Source organism: Gymnodraco acuticeps, unplaced genomic scaffold, assembly GCF_902827175.1.
Source record: "Gymnodraco acuticeps unplaced genomic scaffold, fGymAcu1.1, whole genome shotgun sequence".
Taxonomy (NCBI): domain Eukaryota; kingdom Metazoa; phylum Chordata; class Actinopteri; order Perciformes; family Bathydraconidae; genus Gymnodraco; species Gymnodraco acuticeps.
The window spans coordinates 1,959,190-1,975,226 of record NW_022991091.1 but is presented as its reverse complement, the minus strand read 5'-3'; the positions used below and the strand labels follow the sequence as shown (position 1 = coordinate 1,975,226).

At 48.8% G+C, this 16,037-nt stretch overlaps 2 protein-coding genes across 3 annotated transcripts in view; one reads left to right on the top strand and one right to left on the bottom strand.

Annotated features, from left to right (window-relative positions):
* LOC117560118 (GTPase IMAP family member 8-like) overlaps positions 1–16,037 on the top strand; it is an 80,006-nt gene that overhangs the window by 38,003 nt on the left and 25,966 nt on the right. The window lies entirely within an intron of this gene.
* Positions 1,078–2,010, bottom strand: LOC117560124 (olfactory receptor 6B2-like). Its single transcript, XM_034236920.1, has one exon. The coding sequence runs from the start codon at positions 2,008–2,010 to the stop codon at positions 1,078–1,080; it is 933 nt and encodes a 310-aa protein (XP_034092811.1).

Here is a 16,037-nt window from a genome sequence, read left to right as displayed (position 1 = left end):
TACGTCGTTGAAATAAGTATTTGAAAAAATGAAGCACAAAATGTAGTGTTCGTTGAAATATAGGGACAAATTATTACATACAAAATAAAATAATACCATGTGGTGGATAGTAAATGCAAAATGATAAACCATTATGTAAATAGGGATGTATTGTGCATAACACAAGTAATTAATTTATATTATATATATACACATACATACAGTATATATATATATATACACAAGTATATTTATTCAGAGACCTGAGCTGGTTATGGATAACATTGTTAAACGTGAAAGCAAGTTTTGCAGAAAATAACATTTCCATCCAAGAATATTTTTTTTACTTAGACTTGTTTTGTGTAAAATACAGTTCTATGCAGTAATAAAATAAATATTCAGTACTTTCTGGTTAAACGCCCAAACAACATGGCTTCAGTTCAGAGAGTAACGCTCACATATAAACATGATATACAACGTATTTTCTGGAAAGGTAAATGAATGTATGGAAAAAGTGTGCTGGTAATTATGTGTTATATTTTGAATAGGATGTAGAAACATCATGATAAGGAGCATAGACATTAAAACGAGAGTTGTAAGAATGTGCTATTCAACAGAAGTTTTGTCCTTGAGATATCTATATAAGCTCTAAATGCATTACATGCAAAACATAAAATATCCATATACTGTAGCCACATATGCATTATGTAGCAAATTATCAACATATTATTCAGATTCAGATTCAACTTTATTGTCATTACGTAGTACATGTACTAGTGACGAAATGTAAGTTTAGGCATCTGACCAGAAGTGCAAAATAGCAGTACAGGAGTCTACATAATGAGAATAATTATACATGGAATTATTATAAATAGAATAATTATAAATAGGCTATAAACAGATGAATATATACAGTGTAAACGGCATTGACAGTAGACGTCAACATATTATCAGGCTTGTATTTATTTGTTCGTATTAAATTACATTCTGCTGACATTTTAAAGAAAACCTTTTCCCATTCTTATGACATATCCTAAACATTGCATTTATTTTTATTTTACAATCTGTTACATTTGAGGATATACTCAACTGAAGCAATTATTTTCTTTTAATATACACTAAACCTAAAATTCTGTTTCGTATCTTGGTCAGTTTAAATCCATATATTAGAGGATTAATCACAGGAGAAATCAGCAGAAATTCAATAGCAATGAAGTTTTGAAGACTCTGAGGTATATCTCTGGAGCCAAATCGCATATACATCAAATCAAAAAACATTGCAAGAATGAAAATGACTAAAGAGGTCAAGTGAGGAACACATGTCTGCATAAATTTTACCCTGTCTTCTTTGGACCTAACACAAGTTTTAACAAGATGCATATAAGTCCAAATTGTGAAAATCCCATGAAACACATAAATGACTATTGTAATATATGCAGCGATGTTGTTTGAAAGGGTATCAGCATCAAAACAAGCAAGTTTGACAATCATCCAATTGACACAAAATATTCTCTGTATTTTGAAATGACACAGCTTTAGTCTGGAGGTTAGCAGAACATTAACAGAGAAAATGCAGAAAGGTGTTAGCCAGGAGAAACATATGAGCTGAGAGAGCCTCCTCTTTGACATGACAGAGTGGTAGTGTAGTGGTCGACATATAGCCAGATATCTGTCGTAAGCCATGACTGCTAAAATGGATAAATCACAGCAAGCAAACGAGTACATGACAAAAGCCTGCAAAAGGCATCCTTCATATGAGATTTGTTGAGAAGAAGTCAGCAGATCTAAGAGGAATTTAGGGAAGAAACCTGTGGTCCCATAAAGTCCATTAATGCAAAAACTGCACAATAAGATGTACATGGGTTCATGCATGTTTTCATCCAAGATGATGATCATGATGAGAGAGATATTGAGAAACAAAATCACACAGTAATACAGTAAAGTAAATGTGAAAAGAGTTAGTCTGTAATTATTTGTCTCGTTTAACCCTGATAGAATGAACATTTTCACAACAGAAACATTATCCATCATAAGATAGTTATTTTCAAACCTGTCTCTTCAAATTCTGCTTTCCCTCTGTCATGACAGGGATGGTAACTGAGTAAGAGGTTACTCTGTGATGTAGCTACACTCCCATCAAAACCTGTTCTGCCTCTAAGTTTCTGTTGCAACAGCTCTGGGGACTAGAGAAACACACCTGGAAATTTAACCTCAAACCTAAAAACAATGTTAATGTGGCCTCCAAAAGGCTTGATTATTAGGTAATCTGATGATCATGTCTAAACAACCTCATTCATATAATACATAAATATAACATATAGGCCTGTTCCATACCTTTTTAAAGCTTATGTATGTACATTCTCCTGTGTCTATTAAACAGTTAAATATCTAATATGTTTAAATCAGGGAAATAAAGTAAACAAGCACTCAGCTGTCAGGTTTCAACCATTTCGTCATGTCATGCATGTGCTACTATAAAGTCAAAGTAATTACCAATCTGAGACACTAAATATATCTGTTGTTAATTTACATATATGTATTATACTGTTCACCTGTGTGTCAGTTGGAATCAAAATAGATGTTAAAGGTTTGGTATCAAAATGTCTTTATTGGGCTCACAGCAGGGACATTTACAAAAGCTTAATACACTAAAATATGACAATTATTCTGAACAGACAGCAGAAACATGAAATACACCTTTGTATGTACTTAATGCATCTTACTTATATTGTGGGACATTTAAAAAAAAGCATTTGACAATGTAAAGAAATTGATCGGACAACATTCAAAAAAGAGTCTGGCATTGTTTGCTACGATACACTCAACAGAAAGGTGTTTTACTTTCTATGTGAACTGTCACTTGTGCACCTTTCCCTGGGAGAGGCTTAGTATAAATGTATAATTACACGGAATGATTAGCATAAAAACTCCCATTTCCAAACAAATCAAAGCAAGTCATCATAGTCATAGACAGTCTGTGGTTTGTACATGTTTAACTTTTGTCCATCGGTGTTGACCAATCACGAAGAGTCATTTCTTGACTGACAGCAAAAACAACCAATCACAGCAGTGCTTCTCTGGCTGGCTCTGTCCAATCACAAACAAGAAGTGTTCTCCCTAAGGAATACCCTTTCCGTCCAATGTGAAATGCTGTGGTGTTTTCTGAAAGGCTGTTGTGTTTTGTGAAATGCTGTGGTGTTTTGTGAAATGCTGTGGCGTTTTCTGAAATGCTGTTGTGTTGTGTGAAATGCTGTGGTGTCTTGCACTTCAGGGCCACCGTACTGTTTTGTGTTATGGACAATTTTGGACTGACTCAGCATGTCAAGGGTCCGACGCACAATAAGGGGCACACCCTGGACTTAATTGTATCAAAGGGTCTGAACATCTCTAAGCTTGTGGTGACTGATGTTGCGCTCTCCGACCATTCCTGTGTTTTCTTTGAGAGCTCTATTACCGCCCATACAATTGTTAAGAAAGAGGTAACCACTAGACGTCACTTAACTGAAAATGCACAAGAAATGTTTGCCCAGATTTTTACTCATTCACTTGCCCATGCTAACTTCTCAGTAAATTAGCTAGTTGATCATTTTAATTCTAAAATATCAAATGTCATGGATACCATCGCTCCCATTAAAATAAAGGAAGTATCTGGCAAGAAAATATCTCCATGGAGAAAAGCCATGACTGTGAGAATAGCAAAAACTGAGTACAGAAAAGCTGAACGCAGGTGGAGAAAAACAAATCTCCAGGTTCACTTGGAAATATATAAAGAGAAACTCGGTTTCTATAATCAGGAAATAAAAAAGGCATGACAATCGTTCTTCTCTGACATCCATCCATCCATCCATCTTCTTCCGCTTATCCGTGGTCGGGTCGCGGGGGTAGCAGTTCCAGCAGAGAGCCCCAAACTTTCTTTTCCCTGGCGACATCAACCAGCTCTGACTGGGGGATCCCAAGGCGCTCCCAGGCCAGCGAAGAGATATAATCCCTCCACCTGGTCCTAGGTCTACCCCTTGGTCTCTTCCCAGCTGGACGTGCCTGGAACACCTCCCTAGGGAGGCGCCCAGGTGGCATCCTAACTAGGTGCCCGAACCACCTCAACTGGCTCCTTTCGACGCGAAGGAGGAGCGGCTGAACTCCGAGTCCCTCCCTGATGACCGAACTTCTCACCTTATCCCTAAGGGAGACACCAGCCACCCTGCGGAGAAAACCCATCTCGGCCGCTTGTATCCGCGATCTCGTTCTTTCGGTCATGACCCATCCTTCATGACCATAGGTGAGGGTAGGAACGAAAATGGCCCGGTAGACAGAGAGCTTTGCCTTCTGGCTCAGCTCCCTTTTCGTCACAACGGTGCGGTAAAGCGACTGCAGTACCGCTCCCGCTGCTCCGATTCTCCGGCCCATCTCACGCTCCATTGTTCCCTCACTCGAGAACAAGACCCCGAGATACTTGAACTCCTTCACTTGGGGTAAGGACTCATTCCCTACTTGAAGTGGACAGTCCATCGGTTTCCTGCTGAGAACCATGGCCTCAGATTTGGAGGTGCTGATCCTCATCCCAGCCGCTTCACACTCGGTTGCGAACCGATCCAGTGAGTGCTGAAGGTCGCAGACCGATGAAGCCATTAGAACCACATCATCTGCAAAAAGCAGTGGTGCAATCCTTAGTCCACCGAACTGCAGACCCCCTCCCCCATGACTACGCCTCGAAATCCGATCCATGTATATTACAAACAGGATTGGTGACAAAGCGCAGCCCTGGCGGAGGCCAACCCTCACCGGAAATGGGTTCGACTTACTGCCGAGGACCCGGACACAGCTCTCGCTTTGGGAGTACAGAGATTGGATGGCCCTGAGTAGAGACCCCCTCACCCCATACTCCCGCAGCACCTCCCACAGTAACTCCCTGGGAACTCGGTCATACGCCTTCTCCAAGTCCACAAAACACATGTAGACCGGATAAGCGTATTCCCAGGCCCCCTCCAGGATCCTTGCGAGAGTAAAAAGCTGATCCGTCGTTCCACGACCAGGACGGAATCCGCATTGTTCCTCCTCAATCTGAGGTTCGACAATCGGCCTGACCCTCCTTTCGAGTACCTTAGAGTAAACTTTCCCGGGGAGGCTGAGTAGTGTGATGCCTCTGTAATTGGCACACACCCTCTGATCCCCCTTTTTAAAAAGGGGGACCACCACCCCGGTCTGCCACTCCTTCGGTACTGTTTCCGACTTCCACGCAACGTTGATGAGACGTGTCAACCATGACAGTCCCTCAACACCCAGAGCCTTCAGCATTTCCGGGCGGATCTCATCCACCCCCGGGGCTTTGCCACTGTGGAGTTGTTTGACGACCTCAGTGACCTCCCCCCGGGAGATTGGTGTTGATCCCCCGTCATACTCCAGCTCTGCCTCTAACATAGAGGGCGGAGTTGTCGGGTTCAGGAGTTCCTCAAAGTGTTCCTTCCAACGCCCTAACACTCCATCAGTTGAGGTCAACAACGTCCCATCCTTACTGTACACAGCTTGGATGGTTCCCTGCTTCCCCCTCCTGAGGTGTCGGACAGTTTTCCAGAACAACTTTGGTGCCGCCCGAAAGTCCTTCTCCATGTCTTCTCCGAACTTCTCCCACACCCGCTGCTTTGCCTCGGCCACGGATGAGGCTGCTGCCCTTCGGGCCTGTCGGTACCTTGCAACTGCCTCGGGAGTCCCCCGGGATAACAAATCCCTGAAGGCCTCCTTCTTCAGTCGGACGGCTTCCCTGACCACCGGTGTCCACCAGGAGGTTCGAGGTTCTCTGACATCATTAACAAAAATAAAAACAACTCACGTGCCTTGTTTGCTACCGTCAACAGACTAACAAACTGAGGTTACCTAACTGTAACCCAGCTTCTATGAGTATTGGCGCAGCCCTCTAAGGCTATCGCTATTGGGTTTACCCTTCTGCGCCCCCGCGCAGTACTGAAAACACTTGTAGTCCACGCCCACCCGCTAGGTGGGCCCCACCCTCGGGCCTCCTTCCGGTATAAATAGGGAGGTTGCCCGGCGATCTGCTCCCATACAATATAACTTTTCTTCAGCTATTCGTAGAGCCAGTGGGGCCCAGCGCTTAGAGGGCTGCGCCAATACTCATAGAAGCTGGGTTACAGTTAGGTAACCTCAGTTCTATTTCGTATATGGCTTCGCCCTCTAAGGCTATCGCTATTGGGTTAAGGGCGAAGCATGATGTAGTCTGCGCCCCACTGGGTCCGTCCAGCACTAGAAGCACAGACATACCTGCTTAATAACACCCCCCTGCCTGTTGTGCCATGCATAATGGCACATCCCCGTCCCTGGAGCAAACATACCTGTTTTCCTGACGGGGTGAAGGCTGGGAACAATACATACCGACCGCTGTGAGAAAGTAGAGACGAAGGTCCCACCTTGTCCTGCGATCATAGAGGGGGAACAGCCGCTCTCTCCGTGTCAGCCCAGGTAGGAGAGCTCTCAGCTGGATCCCCTGGATCCCTGACGTCACTCACTCTGACAGGACACCCAGTACAGGGCGTGTCAGAGAGGAAAGGGAGACATCCCTCAAATACAATTGAATAAATGAGCAGGGGGAAGACCAAGATGCAGCCGTGCAAATATCTTCCACTGACATTCCTCCGCGCAACACCGAGGAGGAGGAATTTCCTCTGGTTGAGTGCGCTTTGATATTCTCCGGGGGCTCCACCCCAGAGGAGACATATGCCTGTGACACAGCCTCACACAGCCAGTGTGACAGCCGTTGTGTAGACAGAGGTTGCCCGATCGAGCGCTCTCTGTAATGCACAAACAGGCGCTGAGAACGGCGCAATGCCGTTTCTTCTTCCTCCGACCTGTGAGGAGGGGGGAAGAAGCCAGCCAGGGTGATCACTCTTGACCTAAAAGAGTTGTGATGACCTTATAGGCATGAAGCCGGGTTAGGGCGTAAAACAGCTGAACTGCATCTCCATGGATCCGGAGACATGACGGAGCCACCGGGAGAGCAGACAGATCACCCTTTCCTCTGATAGAGCCAAAAGCAGTACTACTTTGGCTGAATACAGTTAAGGGGAACCTGATCAGGTTCAAATGGGGTTTTTCTTTAGTGCGCGTAACACCAAAGCCAAATCCCACTGAGGCGCCAGTGTGCGTGACACCGGTCTGAGTCTCCATACTCCTCGCATAGCACGGCTGCTGCGTTCTGCGAGCCCCTCGGTTAAATTCGCCGGAAATAACACTGTTCCTGGGATAACGGGAGTGTTTCTTGCATCCCATGGAACTGCTGGGGGGAGAGGCTTCTCTGTGATGTGCCGTAATGGTCGTCATGGTGACGTGCCACGCCCTCGCCGCTGCTGCCCGTGAAGCAAAAAAGCTGCGAGGGAGTTTCCACACGCTGCATTCCACTCTGTCTCTCATCATGAGGCGCGTACACGCCCAGAGGATGAGAGGTGTGTGTATGCTGTCCTCACTAGGCGTTATAACAGTGCTCGTGGATTTATTATGACCGTGTGTAAGGCATATCTGGGACAGAGGAATGCCTCGAGCTCTGCAGTTTATAAACCAATAGGTTAAAACAGCAGGCTTCTGCAGTGAATGAAGCACCTCTGGAGACTCCACCTGTGGGGGAGACCCAGGGGAATCCCCCCCGTGACCAGCTGACGCTAATGCCGAGCAGCTGCGTTACGGAGAGGGCTGTGTGGTTTGTGACACGCCGGAGGAGAGCTGTCAGTTTCTCACTCGCTGCCAGAGAGCGCTCTGCTGCTGGCTGAGTTTTTAATTCCACTCCAGATAACGTTTGTCTGAGAGGGAAGAGGACAGCTCTTCTTCCAACTTGTTATGAAACCCAGGCTTTGACAGATGCGATACGAGATGTACCGTCTGTAAAGCGACTTCCTCCCTGGAGCGAGCCAGCAACTAGCAGGTCGTCCAAAGGAAACCACCCTCTCATCCCTCCTCTGTGTAGCGGCTCCAGCCTTCTCTACACAAAAATGGGAGGAGCCAGGAAATATCCAAACGGCAGACGATTGTCTGGTCTGATATTCCCTGAAATGAGAAACCGCAGGAATTTCCTGTGTTTCGGGATGATGGGTATACGTGGAAGTATGCATCCTTCAGGTGGAAGTGAACCCGTCGTCCTGGTGAACACATTCCAGCCCCTGTTTGATCGTCCGCATGTGGAATACTGACAGATCGAGGATGTCTCATTGCCCCAGTCTTTTTTCGGGATTAGAAAAATAACGGGAGTGAAAACCCCTGATTTTCCTCCCTTTGAGGAACCCTGGAAATATCCTCTTTCAACAGGAGTTCCAGCAGCTCGGATTTGGAGCGCAAGACATAGCTTCTGGGAGGACAGGAGTGTTTCCTGTATCCCATTGAACTGTGGGGGGCTTTTTCGTCACCACGCTGCGGGGTGTGACACGTCGAAGGAGAGCTGTCAGCGTGTCCACTCCACTCTCTGCCGTGAGAGTCGTGCTCTCATGCGGGCTGAGTCTCTTTTTCCAATTTATCATGAAACCCAGCTTTGACAGATACGATATGAGTTGTACCGTCTGTAAAGCCGCTTCCTCCCTGGAGCGAGCCATGCAGCAGCAGGTCGTCCAGGTAAAAATAGTACTCTCATCCCTCCTCTGTGTAGCGGCTGCAACGCCGTCTCTACACACTTTGAAAAAGTACGAGGAGCCAGGGAATAGCCGAACGACAGACGGTTGTACTGGTACGCTATTCCCTGGAATGAAAACCGCAGGAATGTCCTGTGTTGCGGAATGATGGGTACATGGAAGTATGCATCCTTAGGTCTATAGAGGTGAACCAATCTCCCTGGTGAACACACTCTAGCACCTTTTTTGACCGTCAGCATGTGAAAAGGCCTTTTCATTATTGCCTTGTTGAAAACTGACCGGTCGAGGATGGGTCTCATTCCCCCTGTCTTTTTCGGGATAAGAAAATAGCGGGAGTAATACCCCTGATTTTCTTCCTCCTGGGGAACCCTGGAAATAGCCTCTTTCAACAGGAGTTCCCGTAGCTCTGCTTGGAGCGCAAGACACTGTTCACGGGATGTTAGGCATGTCACCTGTATCCCGTTGAACTGTGGGGGGGGGGGGAGGCGAACTGCAGGGTGTACCCTCTGCTGATCAGCCTGTGCATCCATCCGTCCATCAAACACATGTGCTGCCACGCCGAGAAACACTCTGACAGCGGGCGCGCATGCTCGAGATGTGTTGTGGTTGTCATGACGACGAGCCACGCCAGAGCCCTCGCCGCCGCTGCCCGTGAGGCAACCCAAGGTGGGCCTAGAGCGAAAGGGCTGTGCGGAGGCCTCCACACGCTGCGTATCACTCCGCCTCGCATCATGAGACGTGTACACGCTCAGAGGATGGATGGAGGTGTGTGCAGTAATATCCACATGAGGCGTTAACACTGCGCTCATGGGCTTATTATGACCGTGGATAGGTGGCGTATCTCGGACAGAAGAATGCCGCGAGGTCTGTGGTTTAATAACCGAAGAGTCATAACCATCAGATCCCTGCCGCGAACCCTGCTGCCTACTAATCACCAGATTGTAGGCAGCTGGTGTAATTACTGTGCTCCGCAGTTTATTAATCGATAGATTAAATAGCGCAGGCTTTTGTACCGAATCCGGCTGGCTATTAACCAATAGGTCATGGCAGCTGGCTCACCGGCCAGAGTGGGGGATATGTGAAACACATTTGAAACTGATGACTCAGCCAACATGTTGGAAAATAAGCTTCTTTTCCCAAACCGTCAAGGCCGCTCTGTCTCCTCGGCGGCTCTCATGGAGCAGACGCTGAACGGGAGTATCCCCGTAGGTGCGGGACGGTGCCCTGGAGGTGTGGGCCGGTGCCCCGGCCACCGCTGACGGACGATTCTGACGCCTCGGCTGCTGTTGCTGCTGGTGTCTGTCCGTCTGCCGCTGTGGCCGGGTCGGCTGCTGCTGCCGCCGCTGGTGTCGCTGCTGCTTCACCGCTGGCTGGAGCCAGCCGACGTGCTGGCGGATGTCTTCCGCCTGCTCCGATGCCGCCTTCATGGAATCAACCATGGCCAGGAACTGGGGCCCGAACAGCCCGTCCGAGCTGATCGGAGCGTCCAGTAAAACCTTCCTGGCTGGCTCTGTGACCGCTGCCTGCTGTAATCAGAGGTGACGCTGGATCTGTGTCATCCAGGCTGCTAATTCTCGCCTGGGACACCGCCACGGCTGCGCACAGCGAGAGCGCCGTGCTGGCCGCCTTAGCGATCTCCTCCGCCTCCTCTGGAGCCACGGTGGTGTGTTCTGGATGGGTTCCTGCCCACCCCAGACGTCTTCCTCACCCGCAGCAGCTAGAGCGTCCGCCCTTCGCTTCCTGTCGGACGAAGGAAGACGCACAAAGTGAGGACATGCGACCTGCTGGCTGAGAGCCGCGTCCGCGTGCTCTGGCCCCAGACAGGCTGCGCATATCGGATGCAAATCGTAGCTCATAATGTAGCCCGTATTGCACGACGGGCACATATGGACACACTCTTTATTGCTCATGATGTTGCTTTTCTCGTGCTTCAGTAAACTGCTGGTTGCTGAAGAAAAGAGGGAGCAGATCGCCGGGCAACCTCCCTATTTATACCGGAAGGAGGCCCGAGGGTGGGGCCCACCTAGCGGGTGGGCGTGGACTACAAGTGTTTTCAGTACTGCGCGGGGGCGCAGAAGGGTAAACCCAATAGCGATAGCCTTAGAGGGCGAAGCCATATACGAAATAGAACCCCCCAGTGTCGATAGCCTCAGAATTTCTATCCACCAGGGCCTGCAATGCTTTTGCCTCCTTCTTCACTGACAAAATCATGCAAATTAGACAGGCAGTCAGTGCCTCTGCATCAGGTACAGCAAATGTACTTTCCCTGTGTTCACCTAAAGCCAATTCCGACACCATGTCACAATTCCATCTGATTAACAATAAAGACCTAGAGGACATTATACAACATCTGAAATCCTCCTCTCGCTGCCTTGATATTATACCAACAAGCTTTTTCAAAAATGTTTTTCATTGCATAGCCTCAGATCTACAGCACAACATATAACATACAAGTCTCTTCATTCAGGTGTATTTCCACAGGCCCTGAAAACTGCAGTCATAAAACCACACTTAAAAATTAATAATCTAGACGCTTCAGTAATTAACTGTTTGTGGCCCTATCAAACCTTCCATTTCTAGGTAAAATCATTGAAAAAGTTGTTTTTCAACTGCTCAGTCATTTCGTGCATTTAAATAACTGTTTGGATGTGTTCCAGTCAGGCTTTCGACCGCACCATAGCACAGGGATTGCTCTTGTTAAGATATTCGATGACATCCACTTACACACCGACAGTGGCAGAAACTCAGTGTTAGTATTATTAGATCTTAGTGCTGCATTTGAAACTGTTGACCACAACATATTACTAGACCAACTGGAAAACTGGGTTGGACTTTCGGCAACAGTTCGAAATGTGTTTGAATCCTACAGTCTTAGGACTGGAAAAACTTAGTTTTTTATAGGTAACCACACATCTGAGTTGACAAATATGACATTGGGGTTCTTCAAGGCTCCATCCTGGGGCCTCTTCTCTTTAACATCTACATGCTACCACTGGCTCAGATAATGAAAAACTAAAAAATAAATTACCATAGCTATTCAGACGACATTTACATAACCATTTCACCAGTAGACTATGTTTGACTGACGGGTGACTGGAGGTGCAGCTGTACAGGGAGGAGAGCAGAGGTCTGGAGATGCTTGCCCAATAGCATGTCTGGGTGGATCATTACAGAGTTAAAGGTATTTTTTAGCACTTAACTAAGGATGTCTTACTACGCCTATGTAGTCGGCCCCTTCTGATCCGAGTGATAACCTCTGATAATGCCTATACATATACAATAGGGTTAATAATAAGAATTAGAAAATTGCAGAGGAAAATCTTTGAAAATATGGCTCATACTTTATTCATGACACCTTCATGAAATCATTACATTTGCTGAAGAGACCTATAGGTTACTTACGTAACCCCAGTTTTCAGAGTAACATGAAGTGAGATGTCTCACTATGGGATGCGCCTCATCGCGGAGCAAACAGAAGCATCAATCTCATTACGCCAATCCTGATTGGCTGGTGATCTTGACGTCAGCGTCAGGGAATTCACCCCCTATAAGTAGCTTGCGCCACGACGCATGCGTCATTCAAAATAAGCACCTCTTCTCGCTTCACCATAGCAAGGAGGGCCGTCTGGTGAGACATCTCACTTCATGTTACTCTGAGAACTGGGGTTACGTAAGTAACCTATAGTTCTCATTCATAACACTCCGTTCAATGTCTCACTATGGGAAATTGTAGCTCCCGTATTGTCAGACGAGCTTATCTCGAAAATCACCAAACCAACCAGAACTTAACAGGTAGAGCTCTGACTCAACCAGGTGCCCAGCACTGCTTGAGTCACACTGGGAGCAGAACGTCCAGCCTGTTAAGAGGCAGACAAAAGTGAGCGGCGAGGACCAGCTTGCCGCTGCACCAATGTCTTGGATGGGAGACATCCTGGACAGAGCCCAGGATGCGGCCAGACCCTGAGTCGAAAGAGCTCACGGACCCGAGGGTGCCTGCGAACTCTGACTCGTATGGGCCCCAAAGCAATTGCTTCCACAAACCAGTGGGAGAGCCGTTGCTTAGTAACAGGCTTGCCCTTATAAGGGTTAGCCCAGGACACAAGGGGTTGGTCATTATGACGAAGCACCCTTGATCTGTCCCTGTACGTGCGTAAAGCACGGGCTGGACACGGCAAATCCGGCCGCTGTTCCCCGGAGGAATACAGTGGCGGGGAGGATGCCTCAATGTCAAATGTGGTACCTGAACCAACCGCCTTAAGATAAAGGCAGGGTTGGGCTTCAACCACACTCTGTTTGCCCTGGGGCGAACTGAGTGCATGAAGACTGTACAGATAGCGCATGAGTGCCACTGGCTCGCTTGGCAGCTGCCAGGGTCAGATTCATGTCACACTGTATTCAGATTGTACCACTCACGGGCCAGGCCCATAGAGCCAAGCGCTCTGGGTGTGGGTGAAAGATCGCCCCCCCCGGTTGGGACAGTATGTCCCTGCGTAGTGGGAGCTGCCGTGGCTGCCCGCACAGCAGCTGATATATCTCTGCTAGCCAGTACATAGCTGGCCAGTGCGGAGCTATCAGGACAAGTGTGTGGCGTTGCTCTCTCACTCTGGCCAGAGTTGGGGGTATCAGAGCCAGGGGTGGGAATGCGTACAGAAGGCCCGGGGGCCAATCGTGCGCGAGTGCATCCACGCCTAACGGTGCATTTAGATCGCGCATCGAAAAGAACAGCTGACACTGAGCGTTGTCTTTCGATGCGAAGAGATCCACCGCGGCTCTGCCGTAACGCACCCACAGCTGGCTCACAATCCTTGGATGTAGAGTCCAGTCTGCATAAAGTGGTATACCTCTGGACAGTAGATCTGCCCCGAGGTTCATCACTCCCGGTACGTGCGTCGCTCTCAGAGAGAGGAGACGTCTACCGCTCCATAGGATCAGTTTGCGCGCCAGTGTGTGTAACTGGAGAGAACGCAAACCCCCTTGGCGGTTAATATACGATATTGTGGTCATATTGTCTGTCCTCACGAGGACGTGATGTCCCCTGAGGAAAGGCAGAAAGCGTTTTAGGGTGAGAAACACCGCTAAAAGCTCCAGGTAATTTATGTGCGCCCGCTGGAGGTCTCTGCTCCAGAGACCCCTCACCGGGCGACCTTCATAAATACCTCCCCAACCTGTCAGACATGCGTCCGTGGTGACCACTTTCCGTGAAAGAACAGCACCCATAGGCACACCTCGTACTAGAAAAGTCGGGTGCAGCCAGTGGCGCAGTGCCATTACGCATTTCACAGTAACCATTACTCTCCGCGCGCCATGACGCGCGGGGTTTAGTTTTAGGGCGGCCACCCAGCGCTGAAACTCCCTCATGTGTAAGCATCCCAGTCGTACGACCTGGATGGCTGACGCCATGAGCCCCAGCAATTGCAGGCATGATCTGAAGAGAACATGTTCGCGCAGCTGGAAAAGAGCGAGACAAGCTCTGAAAGCTTTCACTCTTTCCGCTGACAAGTGAGCTGAAAAGGGCACCGAGTTCAGGCGTAAACCCAGGAAGAGTATAGTCTGCGCGGGGCACAATATGCTCTTCTCTGTGTTTATTATGAAACCAAGTTTGAGCAGGTGCTTTATGAGGACATTTGTCTGCGTAACAGCCTCCTGCTCCGACTGTGCGAGAAGGAGCCAATCGTCCAGGTAGGTCGCCAGGAGAATACCCTGTTGTCTTAACGGGGCTATCGCGGCTTCCGTACACCGTACAAACACCCTTGGACTGAGAGACAGACCGAAGGGGAGTACTCTGTATTCATAACAGATCCCCTGAAATGCGAATCTCAGATATTTCCTGTGTGGGTAATATACTGGGATGTGAAAATACGCATCTTTCAGGTCGACTGATGTAAACCAGTCGTCTTGTCGCACGAGCCGCAGCAGAGATGTGTGAGTGAGCATTCTGAACTTATATCTTTTTAGATATTTGTTCAGAGCCCTCAAATCAAGTATTGGCCGAATTCCGTTCCCCCCCCGTTTGGGAACGAGGAAGTACTTGGAATAGAAGCCGCCCTGACTCTGCTCGGCGGGTACAATAGATATAGCCCTCTTTTCTAGGAGTGAGAGAATATCTCTCTCCAGAATATGGGCTGATTCTCCTCGGGCCTGCGAATGCAGAATGCCCGAGAAGCGAGGGGGGGTGATGGTGACTTGGAGTCTGTAGCTCCGTGTAACTGTCTTGAGAAACCCAAGCAGATGTCGTGAGCATCTCCCGCTGTATGCTCCTTAGAGCCAGCTGAGATGTCACGTCTCTTCCCCTCTGAGTCTCTATTTTTTGTGTTATGGGGCCCTCCAGTGTCTGAGCACTGTGGTGCCCCATTTTGACAATCCACACCGACACAGCGCATGCGTGTGGCGGTGGTGCCCTTACGGTTCCAGCCGGCACTGCGCATGCGCGTGACGGTGGTGCCTTCACGACCCCAGCCGGCACTGCGCATGCGCGTGACGGTAGTGCCTTTACAGCTCCAGCCGGCACTGCGCATGCGCGTGACGGTGGTGCCTTCACAGACCCGTCAATTGTCCGCCCTTTGAGAGAGGCCGTAGCTGCTCTCAGAAGGGGAACAGTTGACGTACTGTTTATTGTTTTTATTGTTTTTCTTTTCATTTTTTCGAGCTGCGCCCTTGGCTCGAAGCCTGGATGCGTGAGCGGAAAATGTTTTATGACAGAAAAATCAATAAGTGTGTGACATGTGTTTATGCGGACTTGAGGATGGTGTTGAGGCATCTCTCGAGGCGGCGGGAACACATTTAGAGCTGGGGAACCGTAGACTTCCACCTCTGTCACAGAGGGGAGACGGAGGGACTGTCACGCCGCTCGCTTCTTCTTCCTCGACTGCTGGCCGAAATTCTGGGTTGGCTGCGCCTGGGCTGCAGCCGGAACCGGAGATTTTCTAGGCCAGCTCGCCGTCGTCCCCTGCCTGGGCTGGGGACTCGGGGCGGACTGCGACCTCTGCGTTTTCGGTATTTTGAACCGAGCAGGGTTCGGGGCAGCTTGGACGAAGGGCTGCCGCTGCGAAGGCAGCGGCTGGGCCCTTCGAGGGAGGCAGAGTTGGAGGGCCTCGTCCTCCTTCTTTTTCGACTCGTATCTCCTCTGCATGGAGGTAAGAGCGGAGCCGAAAATCCCCTCGGGAACGATGGTCATGTCAAGCACATCCTCCTTTTCCCGGTCTGGGAGGTTGGTGAGGTTGAGCCACCTAGCTCTTTCCTGCACCACCATGATCCCCATTGTTTTGCCCGTGGCCTGGACGGCGCAGCGTTAGACACGGAGACAAATGTCTGTGACCGCGGCCAACTCGTCCAGAACGGCCGGTCCAGGATTACTCGACATATCCTCACAGAGCTCCGCTTGGTATGCGGTTAGCAGTGAGGAAACGTTCAGAGCCCTGGCGGACAACGCTGCGGCTCTGT